The sequence below is a fragment of the Anolis sagrei genome, chromosome 2, assembly GCF_037176765.1.
Source record: "Anolis sagrei isolate rAnoSag1 chromosome 2, rAnoSag1.mat, whole genome shotgun sequence".
Lineage (NCBI taxonomy): Eukaryota > Metazoa > Chordata > Lepidosauria > Squamata > Dactyloidae > Anolis > Anolis sagrei.
Window position 1 is genome coordinate 158,716,993 of NC_090022.1, and position 14,600 is coordinate 158,731,592.

The window sequence follows — 14,600 nt, forward strand, 5'->3', positions numbered from 1 at the left end:
TGGCTACAGACAACTCATGACTCAGAGTAATTTTCCATTTTGCAATAACCATAAATGCATTTGGTAACGCACAACTGTTGTAAAGTTGGATTTTATTATAAACCTGACCCCAAGGCTGACTCACCAAGGGCAATTTTCTTGCTCTAATGTCTCTCTTCTTCCTCTCTCCTTCTTCTAAAATGTCTGGCCTATAATATTTCTTTAGATACAATGCTTGCATATTTTCCAAATAAGCAGGGTTGTTTTTTTTTTTTAAAAAAAGATTAATTTATTTATTAAGGTTTTAATTTTCCTTGAAAGGAATGTACAATTAACCTTTCTTGTGTGAGCAATCAACATCTTCAGCTTGATTTCTGTCACAACGATAAGACCACATGCATAGCTTGAGTAAAAGTTCATGCATGTACCCAAAAGGAAGGAAGGAAGGGGAAGGGGAGGCTACATCAGAGCCATTTGGGTGTCTATGGTAGTAGAAAGCTGCAGAATGAGATGGGGAAGATGCACACCAAAAAGCAATTTAACTCCCCCCCCCCCCCCCCCCCGCGCTTAGATATACTCTACCTCTGTTCACACCCAGTGTTTGTTTTTTTAAATTTTTAATCTATTACATCTGGCCCGGCCATAGTGTTTTAAATTTTTTTGTGTTACTGCTTATATGTTAGTTATATTATTTGTATTTATTTTATTATTTATTTACTTTATTTATATACCGCTTTTCTCAGCCCTCAGGCGACTCAAAGCGGTGAACAACATCAATACAAAACATCACGAGACAAGTATAGGGCAATTAAAAACAATTGTAACATAAATCATTAAACATCAGAATAACAATCATTAGCGCCTCAACAGTAAAATCAGAATCCAGTCTCATCATCCATTATTCCGTATTCCTATGTTCAATTACACTGTTTAATCAAATGCTTGTTCGAACAGCCAGGTCTTCACTTTCCTCTGAAACGCCAGCAGGGAGGGGGTCGATCTGATATCTGCAGGCAGGGCATTCCACAGCCGAGGGGCCACCACTGAGAAGGCCCTGTCTCTCGTCCCTGCCAAGTGTGCCTGTGATGCAGGCGGGACAGAGAGCAGGGCCTCCCCAGATGATCTTAGTGTCCTAGTCGGTTCATAGGAGGAGATGCGTTTGGAGAGGTAAGTAGGACCAGAACCGTTTAGGGTTTTATAGGCTAACGCCAGCACTTTGAATTGTGCCCGGTAGCAAACTGGCAGCCAGTGGAGCTGGCGCAACAGAGGAGATGTATGCTCCCTGAGTGCCGCTCCTGTCAGCAACCTGGCTGCTGAATGCTGGACCATTTGAAGCTTCTGAGCAGTCTTCAAAGGCAACCCCACGTAGAGAGCTGTTTTATTTGTTTGCTGTTTTGTTGTTTTACTGATGTGTTGTTAAGCTTGGCCTCATGTAAGCCGCCCCGAGTCCCCTTGGGGAGATGGTGGTGAGGTATAAATAAAGTTTTATTTATTTATTTATTTATTTATTTATTATTTGCTCTAAATGTTTGCTCTAAATCAGGCATGGGAAAAAAATTGCCCTTCGACCATAATGTGGGCTAGGTCAGGAGGTTGGGAAGACATGCACTGGGCAGGGCTGGGCTGGGAGGGGCAGGCCCGCTGCATCCTCCTGTAGAGAGAAGGATTTCACACATGGTTGCCCAGGGCTCCAGTTGTGGGTCCCTGCATGGCCCTGTCACCGCCTCCTGCTGAGAGGAGAGTGTGAAAGGTGGCTGTGTAGAACTCACAGCTCTGTGCAACTGTGAGTGACTGGGTGGGCCCTCCTCTCGGCAAGAGGACATGGTGGATCACGGCATGTTGCCATGTCTTCCTGCTGAGAGGAAGGTGCAGGACCAGAGGGGAGAGCCGAAGGGGCTGCATTCGGCCCAAGGGCTTTAGTTTGCCCATGCTTGCTCTAAATGCAAGGAAGAGAAGCTGACACATGTGCCAGCTCTGACACTTTAGATGTGGCTGTACTCAGGCCCGTAGCCAGGATTTTGATTTGGGAGGGGCTGAGTTTGATTTGGGGGGGGTGGGGCTGAGCCTGAGTGAAGGAGGTCTACCCTAGCAAACCTTTTGTATTGTTACCCCAATACCCCCATGCATATGGGATATATTGAGTATGGTGATCAGATCATGATATGAATAAGCATAACACTTTAAATAATGCACCAGTAAGGCCTTCTCGCGGACCATCATGAGAATTTTGGGGGGGGGGGGGGGGCTTAAGCCCCTCAAGCCCCCCCCCCCCCCCCCCCCAGCTACATGCCTGGCTGTACTATGACCCTCAATCTTCCCAATCTTTTTTCATGGAGGAAGACGATGATGGGAACTGCTTCCAGCATGAACGAGAGGGCCACAGTTTTCCCATTCTTGTTTAATTATTGTGTGTACCTTCAAGTCACCTGTCAACTTATGGTGACCTGATAATTTCATTGTGATAGTCAGAGGTAGTTTTTCCAGTTCTTTTTTTTCTAAAATATAGCCTACAGCACCTGGTATTCACTGGCAGTCTCCCAAACAGGGCTGACTCTGCTTAGGTCCCAAGATAAGATGGGATCTGGTGCCCTTAGGGCAAATGCTATGTTACTGTCAAAACACTAATGGTAGCATAAGGACAAAGAAAACAGCTGTTTCAGAGTTTTTAAAACCTGATATAAAGTTGAGTCCATCAAATTCTTGTCCTTTAAGTGGAGCTGATTCAAAGAAAATAAATGGCTACATGAATCCTCACAAGCAGGCCCGTAGCCAGGATTTCAATTCGGGGGGGGGGGGGGGGGGGCTGAGTTTGTTTCAGGGGGGGGCTGAGTCTGAGTGAAAGAGGGTCTACCCTAGCAAACCTTTTGTATCGTTACCCCAATACCCCCATGCATATGGGATATATTGAGTATGGTGATCAGATCATGATATGAATAAACATAACAGTTTAAATAATGCACCAGAAAGGCCTTTTCGCAAACCACCATGAGAATTTCGGGGGGGGGGGGGGGCTACATGCCTGCTCACAAGGATTTTTCTGAATTTCCAGGGCAGTTGAAATAAGGCAGGAAAAGGGGCAATGTTTTTAGAGAGGCCCTGTTTATAAAACTTTAAATGGCTTGTCAATAAAAACCCACAAAAGGCGGAAATGTTTTGAAGGCACACAACAATGACAACTCCTGATCGTTATATTACTTGCATGATCACCACAATATATGCTTACAATTGGGATTATACTCTGGAAAATGCAAGAACTAACCATACTCACCAGAAATGGCTTCATGACATCCAAATTATCCTGAAACACTTTCTCTGCCAAGACCAGTTTCTCCTTAGGCATGGAGCAAATCACAGCATTACTGACCGCATCTATCAATGGATTTTGGATGACGACAATCTCGGACAGCTTGGTTGAGTTACAAAGGTCTTTTACACTCATTCGGTAGCCAGACTTGATGACCTACAAACAGTTACCAGACATCACCAAATGCTGTCCATAAATCACTCTTGGGACTCAAATCATCTTTCAAGCTTCACATCCCCAATTCTTGATAATAAAACTTAGAAGCCCAACCTGCTTTCCAAAACTGCGGTTTTCACGTGTTCCTAAATGAAACATCTTCCATCCCTGGCCACAGACCATGCTAGTTGGGGATAGGCATCTATTGCTGAACAATTAACAATCTCTCCCCACATGCTTTCTTTACCTGCTGACAGTATACAACTAGTGTTATATACGAGAATGCAAGATTAGTACCTGTTGGAGGTTGACCTCAGCATTCAGGATTTCATCTACAACAAACTGTGGTAAGGAAGCATTGTGATACAGGAAGCTAGAGAAGGTCTCGTTGGCAACAAGGAAATCCCGGACTTTCAAACCTGCCAAGTAACAGGAAAATCACATTTAAATAACAGACATATATATATAGCAGCAGCAGCAGCAGCAGCAGCAACAACAACAACAACAACAACAACTGACAAGTCAACTTTGACCTGTGAAAGACAGACTTCTTGCAAACCTAGGACTATGGCTTCTAAGACTGGATCTACATTGCCATATAACCCAGCATCTGATCCCAGATTATCTGCTTTGAACTGGATTATATGAGTCTTCACTTCCATATAATCCAGTTCAAATCAGAAGTTCTGGGATCTAAGCATTTACTATGTTACTCAGCATGATTCTATGGTATTCATGGGCCAGGTATCCTTCATATCAATAGGGTTCACTATTATCTATTGATCTAATGTAGTGTTTCTCAACCTGGGGGTCGGGACCCCTGGAGGGGTCCTCCAAAGACTATAAGAAAACACAGTATTATGTATTAGTCATGGGGGTTCTGTGTGGGATGTTTGGTCCAATTCTATCATTGGTGGGATTCAGAATGCTCTTTGATTGTAGGTGAACTATAAATCCCAGCAACTACAACTCCCAAATGTAAAGGTCTATTTCCCCCAAACTCCATTTGTGTGCATATTTGGGCCTATGGAATATTCGTGCCAAGTTTAGTCCAGATTCATCATTGTTTGAGTCCACAGTGCTCTCTGGATGTGGTTGAACTACAACTCCAAAACTCAAGGTAAATGCCCACCAAACTCTTCCAGTATTTTCTCTTGGTCATGGGAGTTATATGTGCCAAGTTTGGTTTAATCCCATCATTGGTGGAGTTCAGAATGCTCTTTGAGTGTAAGTGAACTATAAATCCCAGCAACTACAACTCCTAAATGACAAATCAATCCTCCTTCCCAACCCCACCAGTATGCAAATTTGGGCGTATTGAGTATTTGTGCTAAATTTGGTCCAGTGAATGAAAATATATCCTGCATATCAGCTATTTACATGACGATTCATAAAAGTAGCAAAATTACAGTTATGAAGTAGCAACGAAAATAATGTTATGTACTGTCAAAGGTTTTCATGGCCGGAATCACTGGGTTGTTGTAGGTTTTTTTACGCTAAATGGCCATGTTTTAGAGGCATTCTCTCCTGACGTTTCGCCTGCATGTATGGCAAGCATCCTCAGAGCTAGTGAGGTACCTCACTACCTCTGAGGATGTTTGCCATAGATGCAGTCGAAACGTCAGGAGAGAATGCCTCTAGAACATGGCCATTTAGCCCAAAAAAACCTACAACAACCCAATAATGTTATGGTTGGGGGTCACCACAACATGAGGAATTGTATTAAGGGGTCGCGGCATGTGGAAAGTTGATCTAATGGCTGGACAACTGTTCTCACCTCAATTTCACAAGTGGGACAATGCCAAAAAGTTCTTTTTGACCCCAAGGAGAAAGAAACAGTCTACTTAGCAGTTTCAATGCTAGAGGACCCAACAATAAACAGGTTTTTTAAGATGTATTGTCGAAGGCTTTCATGGCTGGAATCACTAGGTTCTTGTGGGTTTTTTTCGGGCTATAGAGCCATGTTCTCGAGGCATTTCTCCTGACGTCAGGAGAAATGCCTCTAGAACATGGCTCTATAGCCCGAAAAAACCCACAAGAACCTAGTTTTTTTTAAAATTGTGACATTTGCCACCCACCAGTCTATTCCATTTCCCCTGATGTACTCAGATGGATACTCTAAAAACTAAGTAGTCATGAAAATTGCAGAGCAAGAAGTCAGGTTTTTTTTAAAAAAAAAATGCATTAAAGCCTTAAACAGCTGTATGTTGTGTCTTCTTGCAGCATGGGAATATGGATTTTTTTCTGATGTAAACAACCCCAATAAATTGTCAAAGGCTTTCATGGTCGGAATCACTGGGTTCTTGTAGGTTTTTTCACTACTTCACTACCTCTGAGGATGCTTGCCATAGATGCAGGTGAAACATCAGGAGAGAATGCCTCTAGAACATGGCCATATAGCCCGAAAAAACCTACAACAACTTAACCCCAATAAATATAGGGAGAGGCCCATCCTGCACCACTACATTGTTTCCTCAAACTAGCCTAAGGCAAATCCTGTACTCTCAAACAGATGGCACATTCTCTGTGTTGTTGCTGTTGAGTTTGAAGCAAGCAACAAAGCAACATAGCTTTAGTAAGTTACTCATGTTCTCTGGTACAGTGGGGTCCCGAGAGAGGGCAGCATATGCTGGTTTGTGGGTAGCTGAGATATTTTTTTAAAAAAAGTTAATTAACTGGGTTGCTTATACAAGAAGCTTTTGGAGTCCCAAAGAGGCTTGGAATGAGAACTCCATAAATCTCAGCGATGGAATGGGGAGAGAGAAGAAAGAAGAAAGCAGAAGAACGGCATGGAGCGAAGAAGCAAGCTTCCTCTGCTTTCCCTTTATGTCTCCCTTTATGCATTGCTAGTGGGTTACTCAGAGCTGACTTGGCAGGATACCAGTCTGGACAAAAGAATTATGAAGAAAGAAACACTTCCTACTCTTCGCCCAAACACCAAGGCAAGACACGGGGTTACTCTCGGTCAATGCTCCCTAGCCCAGTTCTCTAGTTACACGTTCCTGGGTAGCTTTTTTGTTCTACAAGCAAAATAATCTCAGTCACCAGAGGGCTTGAGGCAAACCCTGGATTTGAGCTCGCTGCAGGTTACTTGAGGATGAAATCTTTTTCCAGACTGCTAAAGAGCAAAATCAAAAGTCTTTTTTGTCATGGAACACAAGGGAAGGGGTGCTGAGCATGCTTTTGGGGGCAAATGGCCATGCCATTTTTCAGTGCCACGTTCCAGATTTGGGCTTAGCAGTAAACGGAGTGAGGCATCTGCCTCAAGCATAGAGTTGGAAAGTGATCCTGTGTTTTTATTGGTTGCACGAAATAGGAAATTTCAGCAGCTGTTGTTCGTTGCGTGAAAAACATTTATTTATTATTTATTTACAGTATTTATATTTCACCTTGCTCACCCTGCAGGGGACTCAGGGTGGATTACAATGTACATATACATGGCAAACATTCAATGCCATAGACACACAACATAGACAGACACACAGAGGCTATTTAACATTCCACCTTTTTCATGAGGGGATTCTGGCCAACAGGGGAGCTGTTGCTTCACCGTCCATTTGTGACACTGATGAAGTACTTCCTCATTCTTTGCATGCTTGCTGGAGATTTTTATGGCATCATAAATTAGCCTCCCTGCATAAGCGGTACCTAAATTTCCTACTTGACGGATGCAACTGTCTTTCAGGCTGCAAAGGTCAACAGCAAGGTACACAAATTGGTTGGAAGATCACTCCGACCCGGGCTGGCTTCGAACTCATGACCGTTTTTGGTCAGTAGTGATCTTAATGCAGCTAACGCCCAGCCAGCTGTGCCACAGTCCCAAACATCTCCCAAAGTTCCTCCTTCTACACATCCAGGTGCTATCTCCAGTTTCATTCTGGCAACCCTACTTAATATGCTACTGAACAGAAGGAATAGCTCTTACACCGTTCTCCACAAAGTTTCCTATCCAGACCCCATCATTTTCTTCAGAACTTTCTATGCCACAATTTCTCCCCTCCATGCTGGCATCGCACCTCACAGAAAATGGGCAATCCTGTAATAAGATGCTCTATAGTAGGCATGGGCAAACTTTGGCCCTCCAGGTGTTTTGGAGTTCAACTCTCACAATTCCTACCAGTAGATAGGCTGTTAGGAATTGTGGGAGTTGAATTCCAAAACAACTGGAGAGCCAAAGTTTGCCCATACTTGATCTATAGCCATAGGTGGACTTACGGGACAGCCAAAATGAAGGTACTGCCCTGCAAACAAACAAAAAATCTTCCCTCCAAAGAGTTTTTTTCTTCAAGTTCCTGAATTTCTAACATTGCAGAGTTTTCATTGCAGGTACTGAAAATCATTCATATCCAGAAAGTTACTGAAAATGGAAGCAATTTTAATTTTCAGAGGCCAAGATCTTACTTAGGAACAGTATCTTCATTTTGTCCCACATCCCATACCTATGCCCTTGTCTATAGTGCACCAATTATCAGACATCACCAGTATAATATTAGAAGGAGCCCTTAGACCAGGACTGGAAATCTATGACCCTCCAGATCTTAGTCGACCATTGCTGCTTTCATTACAGACCAGTGACCATGCTAGTGATGGTGGATGGAGGTTGCAGTTTAGCAATACTTAGTGGGTCACAAGCTTTCCAGCCCAGCCACAGCTAAAATTAAGACCTCTTCTACACTAGCCTTATATCCCATGATTTGATCCCAGATTATCTGCTAATCCCAGATTATATGGCAGTGTAGAGTTATATAATTCAGTTCAAAGCAGATAACCTGGGATCAGATCCTGGGATATAAGGACAATATAGAAGGGGCCTAAGAAGTGGGATTTCAGCTTTCCTGTGTTCTCTTTGGACACGTATTGACTCTACTCCCTTACTACAACAATGGTGGCAATTATATCAAAAGTTAAGGGAAAGAATCAGAAATGAGTGGCTCAGAAATTATTGTTCTGCGCTATATTTCACACTTACATTTCTAAAATAAGCACGGGCACTTTCAACAGTGCTCAGAACCTGGGAACAAATGCTGTCATCTGGTAGAAATACAGTAAGTAGCAAACCATTTCAGAAGCAATTGGAAGATAAGAGCTTGGCACTTTGACATTTGTTTATTCTTTCTTAGTAGCAGTTCTGTAACTCAAAGTAGTACACATAGCTTGCCTCCTTTGCACTTTATCCTCTGTGAAGTAGGTCAGTCCAAGAGCAAGTGGTGCAATAAGTTTCATAACTGAGTTGGGACTTAATAGTCCAGCACCCTAACCTCTCTTTCACAGTAGTTTCCTTCTTCCGTTTTCGTTATGTTCTGCAACCTGCTATAAGTAATGCAAGCTCACTCCTTTGCAGACACTGAATTTGTCTCAGGCACTAAAGTAAATGTTGGCAAACAGGAACAATAGCTTAATAGTAGGCAGCCGGCAGAGAGTATCAAAGAATGAAACACCGGAAAGACTCAATATAAGCTGAATTTCAGTGGAAAGCAGTGGCTCTACTCCAAACTAAGAAGTCAGAGAGCCGATTCTAGGAAAAATAGAGGGAAGGGGCTGTGAACATGTAGGTCTTAGGAAGCGATTCATCATGGACAGAGAAGTTTGGGTCTAGGCAATGTCGTCAATGAGTGTGGGTCAATTCTACTTGGAATTTATTTATTACGCCACTGAATAACTAGAGGAAGGAGAGAAAGGAAGAAAGAAAAAGAAAAGATGGATGTGAACTAGATGGGTCCTGATCCTAAAATGGATGGAGGCTAACTGTTTAGAGCAACCTGTGGGGCTCCAGATGTTTTGGCCTTCAACACCCAGAATGCCTAACAGCTGGTAAACTGGCTGAGATTTCTGGGAGTTGTAGGCTAAAACACCTGGGGACCCACAGGTTGAGAACCACTGGTTTAGAGAGAGAAAGCAAACATTTTACCCTCCATACATTTCAGCATCTAACCCCCCCCCCCCGCCCCCCCTAATCCCATCCAGGATAGACAACAGTACAAAATTATGGAGACTGTAGTTTAGAACTACTGGAGGGCTGATAGAACTCCTCCTTGGTACAGGAAATAGATAATTTGGAAGACAAATTTCACAGAAATCCCACTCAGCATGATCAGTGAACAAGGCTTCACCACCCAAACCATCAGGAAGGCAGCACCTCTGAAATATATGGTTGAATTGACAAGCCAGATAGTTGTGAAATGAGCTGGCTGTGCAAGCAAAGGGTGGGATGAGACAAATAGTCTCAAACAAAAGTTGCCTTCATCAATAAAGCCAATCTAGACCATTACAAACAAAAAAGAGAAGGCTCCCGGGTCTTAATATATGCATGTATGTTTCTTTAATATTAAGAAAGACATTGGGAAACATTATCCAAACTGTAAATTACTTTTGTGGTTGTAATGTGATGGCAGATTGGTGAACTATGATCCAACAGACATTATTCTTGGAATTTGAATACAGCATTTATCCATTTAGTTGCAAAATCTTTTGTGTGGAAAAGAACATGTCATGCTATTGTCCAGAAACAACGTGCTGTGAACAATGGTCACTAAGAAAGCTGCTTGTTTTGTAACACAGTCAGAGCAACTGAACCCAGATGACTGGCTCATTCTTACCCTTTCAAATGTCAAAGTTCAGCTACCCCAAATACAAAGAGCAAGAAAAAGAGGCTGGAAAGTGAACAAAAGCCAATGTGAAGAGCTGGAACAAGTTCATTAGCACTTATTGGTAGAGCCCACAGATGTTACAAATAGTAAAAGAGTTTAGGGACCTGTTTAATTTTAAATTTGCTAACCCTTCCCTTCTCTCCACTCTTGACAGCGTTAGCTTCCCACCTTTATTATAAAATCTTCACATGTAGTCAAAGTGACTTTTTTTTTTTTGCATTTTCATGAAACATAATAAAAGAATTCATGCCCATTAGGAACTCTGATCCTACCACTTCCACATAGAAATGTCAGGTTGTAAACCTGGTACTGAACTACAGCCCTTTCTTATAGTACTTACTATTCACTAGCTGTTCCCTACCATGCATTGCTGTGGCCCACATGGGGGTTCTGTGGCCCACATGTAGCAGGTTTGGCCCAATTCTATCGTTGGTGGGGTTCAGAATGCTCTGTGATTGTAGGTGAACTATAAATCCCAGCAACTACAACTCCCAAATGTCAAGATTCCATTTTGCCCAAACTCCACCAGTATTCACATTTGGGCATATTGAGCATTTGTGTAGAGTTTGGTCCAGATCCATCATTGTTTGAGTCCACAGTGCTCTCTGGGGGTAGGTGAACTACAACTCCAAAACCAAAGGACACTGCCAACCAAACCCTTCCAGTATTTTCTGTTGGTCATGGGAGAACTGTGTGCCAAGTTTGGTTCAAATCCATCATTGGTGGGGTTCAGAATGCTCTTTGATTGTAGGTGAACTATAAATCCCAGCAACTACAATTCCCAAATGACAAAATCAGTTTTTTTAAGTGAAGGACATACATTGGGTTGTTAGGTGTCTTATGTCCAAATTTGGTGTCAATTCGTCCAGTGGTGTTTGAGTTTTGTTAATCCCACAAACGAACATTACATTTTTATTTATGTAGATAATAGCCTTTTCTAATTAGCCATTTTCAAGATGTGTTGAAATATAGCAGTAATGAAGCTTGGGCAGTTTGCAGTCCAATCCATTTGGCTGGCATCAGGTAGAAAAGGATGATTTAGAAGAGGGGTCCCGAAACTGAGGCCCACAGGATGGATGCAGCCATCCAAGACCATTTACCCAGCCCCTTCCCTAAACTTTAGGCTTAAAGTTGCCCTAAGTCTGAAATTACTTGACGGCACACAACAACAAACCTAATTGACTTGACTATCTTGTCAGCCAAAAGCAACCCACACTTGCCATTGAAATACTGGTAAGTCTATGTTGGGTAAAATTGTTCTTCATTTTAAATATTGTATTGTTCTTTCATGGGTTTTTTTTTTGCACTAAAAATAAGATATGTGTACTGTGCACAGGGATTTATTCATGTTTTTTTCAAACTATAATTCCACCACCCAACACGCTTGAGGGAATGTCAACCAACACTTGGCTTAAAATGTTTGAGGACCCCTGATTTAGAAAACAAAATAATAGAACTGGAAGAGACCACCCAGTCTAACTCCCTGCCAAGAAGCAGGAAAATCACATTCATAGCACACCCAGTCTGCTTTTTCCAATAAGAAAGATTGGTTGATAGACCATTCATTTTGATAAAATGAGAGTAAAACAATCTCCATTGAGATATCAATGAATACCACTCAGGATAAGGTTAGATTTAATTGGATATCTTTTTAAAGTCAGAGTCTAATCAATCAACATGCACCAAATTTTATGGAAGAGTTAATTTTTTTTAAAAAAACAACTCTCAACATGGGAGATCTTTCAAGCGTCGATGCATTATCAAAACACTCTGGAACCCCATTGGAGAAAAAGTAGCTAAAATTTGAACAATTAAGCATGACTGTTTTGATTAGTGGTAACAACATGATAATTTGAATACTTTCAGTAGTTTACAAAGAAAAAGGTACATTAAGTGATCTTAAATTTATCAGCCTTTGTGTGAGAGAGAACATTTAGTCTGTGAGTCTGGAACATTGTGGATTATAGGGATATACAGTCTAGACAGCTATAACTGAAAATATTTACGTTTTGCAACTAGTGTTCACTGTTTACATTTTGTTGCAAATGTAAAGGTTGGCTACTTGTGCTCGACGGGGTTACACTCCCCCTGAGGACACAGGTCTGCAGTCTGGGGGGTCCTCCTAGATTCAGCGTTGATGCTTGAAGCTCACATGTTGGTGGTAGCCAGGAGGGCCTTTGCACAATTAAAGCTTGTGTGCCAGCTGCAACCGTACCTCAAAAAGCCTGATTTGGCCAAGGTGGTCCATGCCTTAGTTGCATCTAGACTGGATTACTGCAATGCATTCTACATGGGGCTGCCTTTGAAGATGGTTCGAAAACTGAAGTTGGTGCAAAAATCTGCAGCCAGGTTACAAACTGGAGCTAGCTATAGGGAGCACACTATGCCCCTACTAAAGGAGATTCATTGGCTGCCGATAAGTTTCCAGGCCCAACTCAAAGTGCAAGTTATCACCTATAAAGCCCTAAATGATTCGGGTCCTGCATTCCCCCCTAAACTGGCACGGGTTCTAAGATTTGCCAGGGAGGCTCTCCTCCGCGGTCAAGTATGGTTGGTGGGGACAAGTGAAAGGGTCTTCTCAGCTCTGGAATGCCCTCCCCAGTAAGATTAGGCAAGCCCCCACAGTCCTTCCATAGGGACCTGGAGACCTAGTTATTCAAGCAAGCTTTTGAGAATGCCTAGTCCCTAGTTGATCTATGATTTTGTTATGCAGCCTTCCACTTTATGGCCTCGTCCCATGCCCTCGTCCTCATTCCCTGGTCCTATTGTTTACAGCCTGGCCATGTTTACATTAGCTATCACCACTGACAGATGCGCACTGTTTTATTCTGATTTTTATGTTGTTATATGTCCATATGTTTTATTCAATTGTATTTTATATAATATTTTATGTCATGTCTTGTTTTAGGCATTCTGTGCCTTGTGTAAGCTGCCCTGAGTCCCTTTGGGAACATGGTGGTGGGATACAAGAATAAAGTTGTTGTTGTTGTTGTTTAAAAAGACATTTAACTGTACTATATGTGATCTGTCTGTTGGAACAATATTTACTCTTTCTTTTCAGATAAGGAAATATATGTCAAAAGTAGCAAATCTACATAAAAGTAAAACTTTGAATTGGTGTTACTAGAATGTTGCTTGTGGAAATGTTAACAGGTTGCTCTCAACACAACATTCATGGTTTGATCTTCCTCTGTTACTCCAAAGCAATAGTTCAGAACTATACTAAGATTATTTTTTTTTGTCATGTCAGGAGCATCCTGTTGTGAGAGAATTGGCCATCTGCAAGGACGTTGCCCAGGGGATGCCCGGATGATTTTGATGTTTTTATCATCCTTGTGGGAGGCTTCTCTCATGTCCCTGCATGAGGAGCTGGAGCTGATAGAGGGAGCTCATCCGCCTCTCCCCAGATTCGAACCTGCGACCTGTCGGTCTTCAGTCCTGCCGGTACAGGGGTTTTACCCACTGCGCCACTGGGGGCTCCATTATACTAAGATTAATGGTAGGGAATCACTTGCACTGAAAGGATCTTTAGGAATAGTGGTTTGAAGAGTCTTAATAACAGAAAGCTTAATTTCTTTGCCAGTTTTCCTAAAAGTAATTTAAAGCAACGCATACTACATTGAACCAGAAAGTGTGCAAATTCTTTTATCATTGCTTGATTTCAAGAGAAAGAAGGAAATGGATGTCTGTGCTTCAGCACTGCATTTAACTTCTATATAAGTAACCAAATCAGATAATATTGGTAGAGCAAAGAGGTATCTTACAAATACCTCTTTGCTCTACCAATATTATTTATTTATTTGATGCACTTATTAACCGCCATTCTCAGCCCTTACGGGCGACTCATGGCGGTGTACAGTACACATAAAAAGACAGTTACAAAGGCCAGTATCAACAACATATAACTATACGACAAATACAAACTACATAAAAATCCGCTTCGTCTCTTAGTAGAATCATAGCCAGTCTCATCTTCCTTATACCATTCCAGTTCTCATTACCGTAATGTTGTCTGATTTAGTTACTGATCTAGAAGCTGAATGCAGTACTGAAGCACAGACAACCCCAACTCATTCCATGATACCTTATAGAATGCATAAAAAATTGTGTTTCTATAGGGGAAAGTTGAACTGTGTAGCAATTCTGTTGACTGCAACTTGGATTCCCTATACTAAGATTAATGGTAGGGAATCCAATCCAACAAAATGAACTGATTCCTATGCACATTGCACATATCTTATCTATAATGAAAAAAAATCAATGAAAGACAAAAAAGGTATTTAAAACGAAGAACAATTTTCACTAACATAAACTTACCCATCTTTCAATGGGAAGTGTGGGTCTACTTTTGGATGTTGTTGTGTGCCTTCAAGTAATTTCAGACTTATGACAAACCTAAGTCTAAAGTTTAGGGCAGGGGCCAGATAAATGACCTTGGAGGGCCACATCCAGCTCACTGGCCTTAGTTTGGAGACCCCTGGTCTACTGTATATTACAATAAGCTATGTGGGTGA

General features: G+C 41.9%; 1 protein-coding gene across 2 annotated transcripts in view; it reads right to left on the reverse strand.

The window, feature by feature from the left end:
* ABCA1 (ATP binding cassette subfamily A member 1) overlaps positions 1-14,600 on the reverse strand; it is a 162,848-nt gene that overhangs the window by 78,027 nt on the left and 70,221 nt on the right. For both annotated transcript variants that reach the window (XM_060763658.2, XM_060763660.2), the window contains exons 6-7: positions 3,737-3,858; positions 3,248-3,439 (exon numbers count right to left, since the gene is read on the reverse strand). In XM_060763658.2, coding sequence (XP_060619641.2) covers positions 3,248-3,439; positions 3,737-3,858 — 314 coding nt within the window. The remainder of the gene's footprint in view (positions 1-3,247; positions 3,440-3,736; positions 3,859-14,600) is intronic.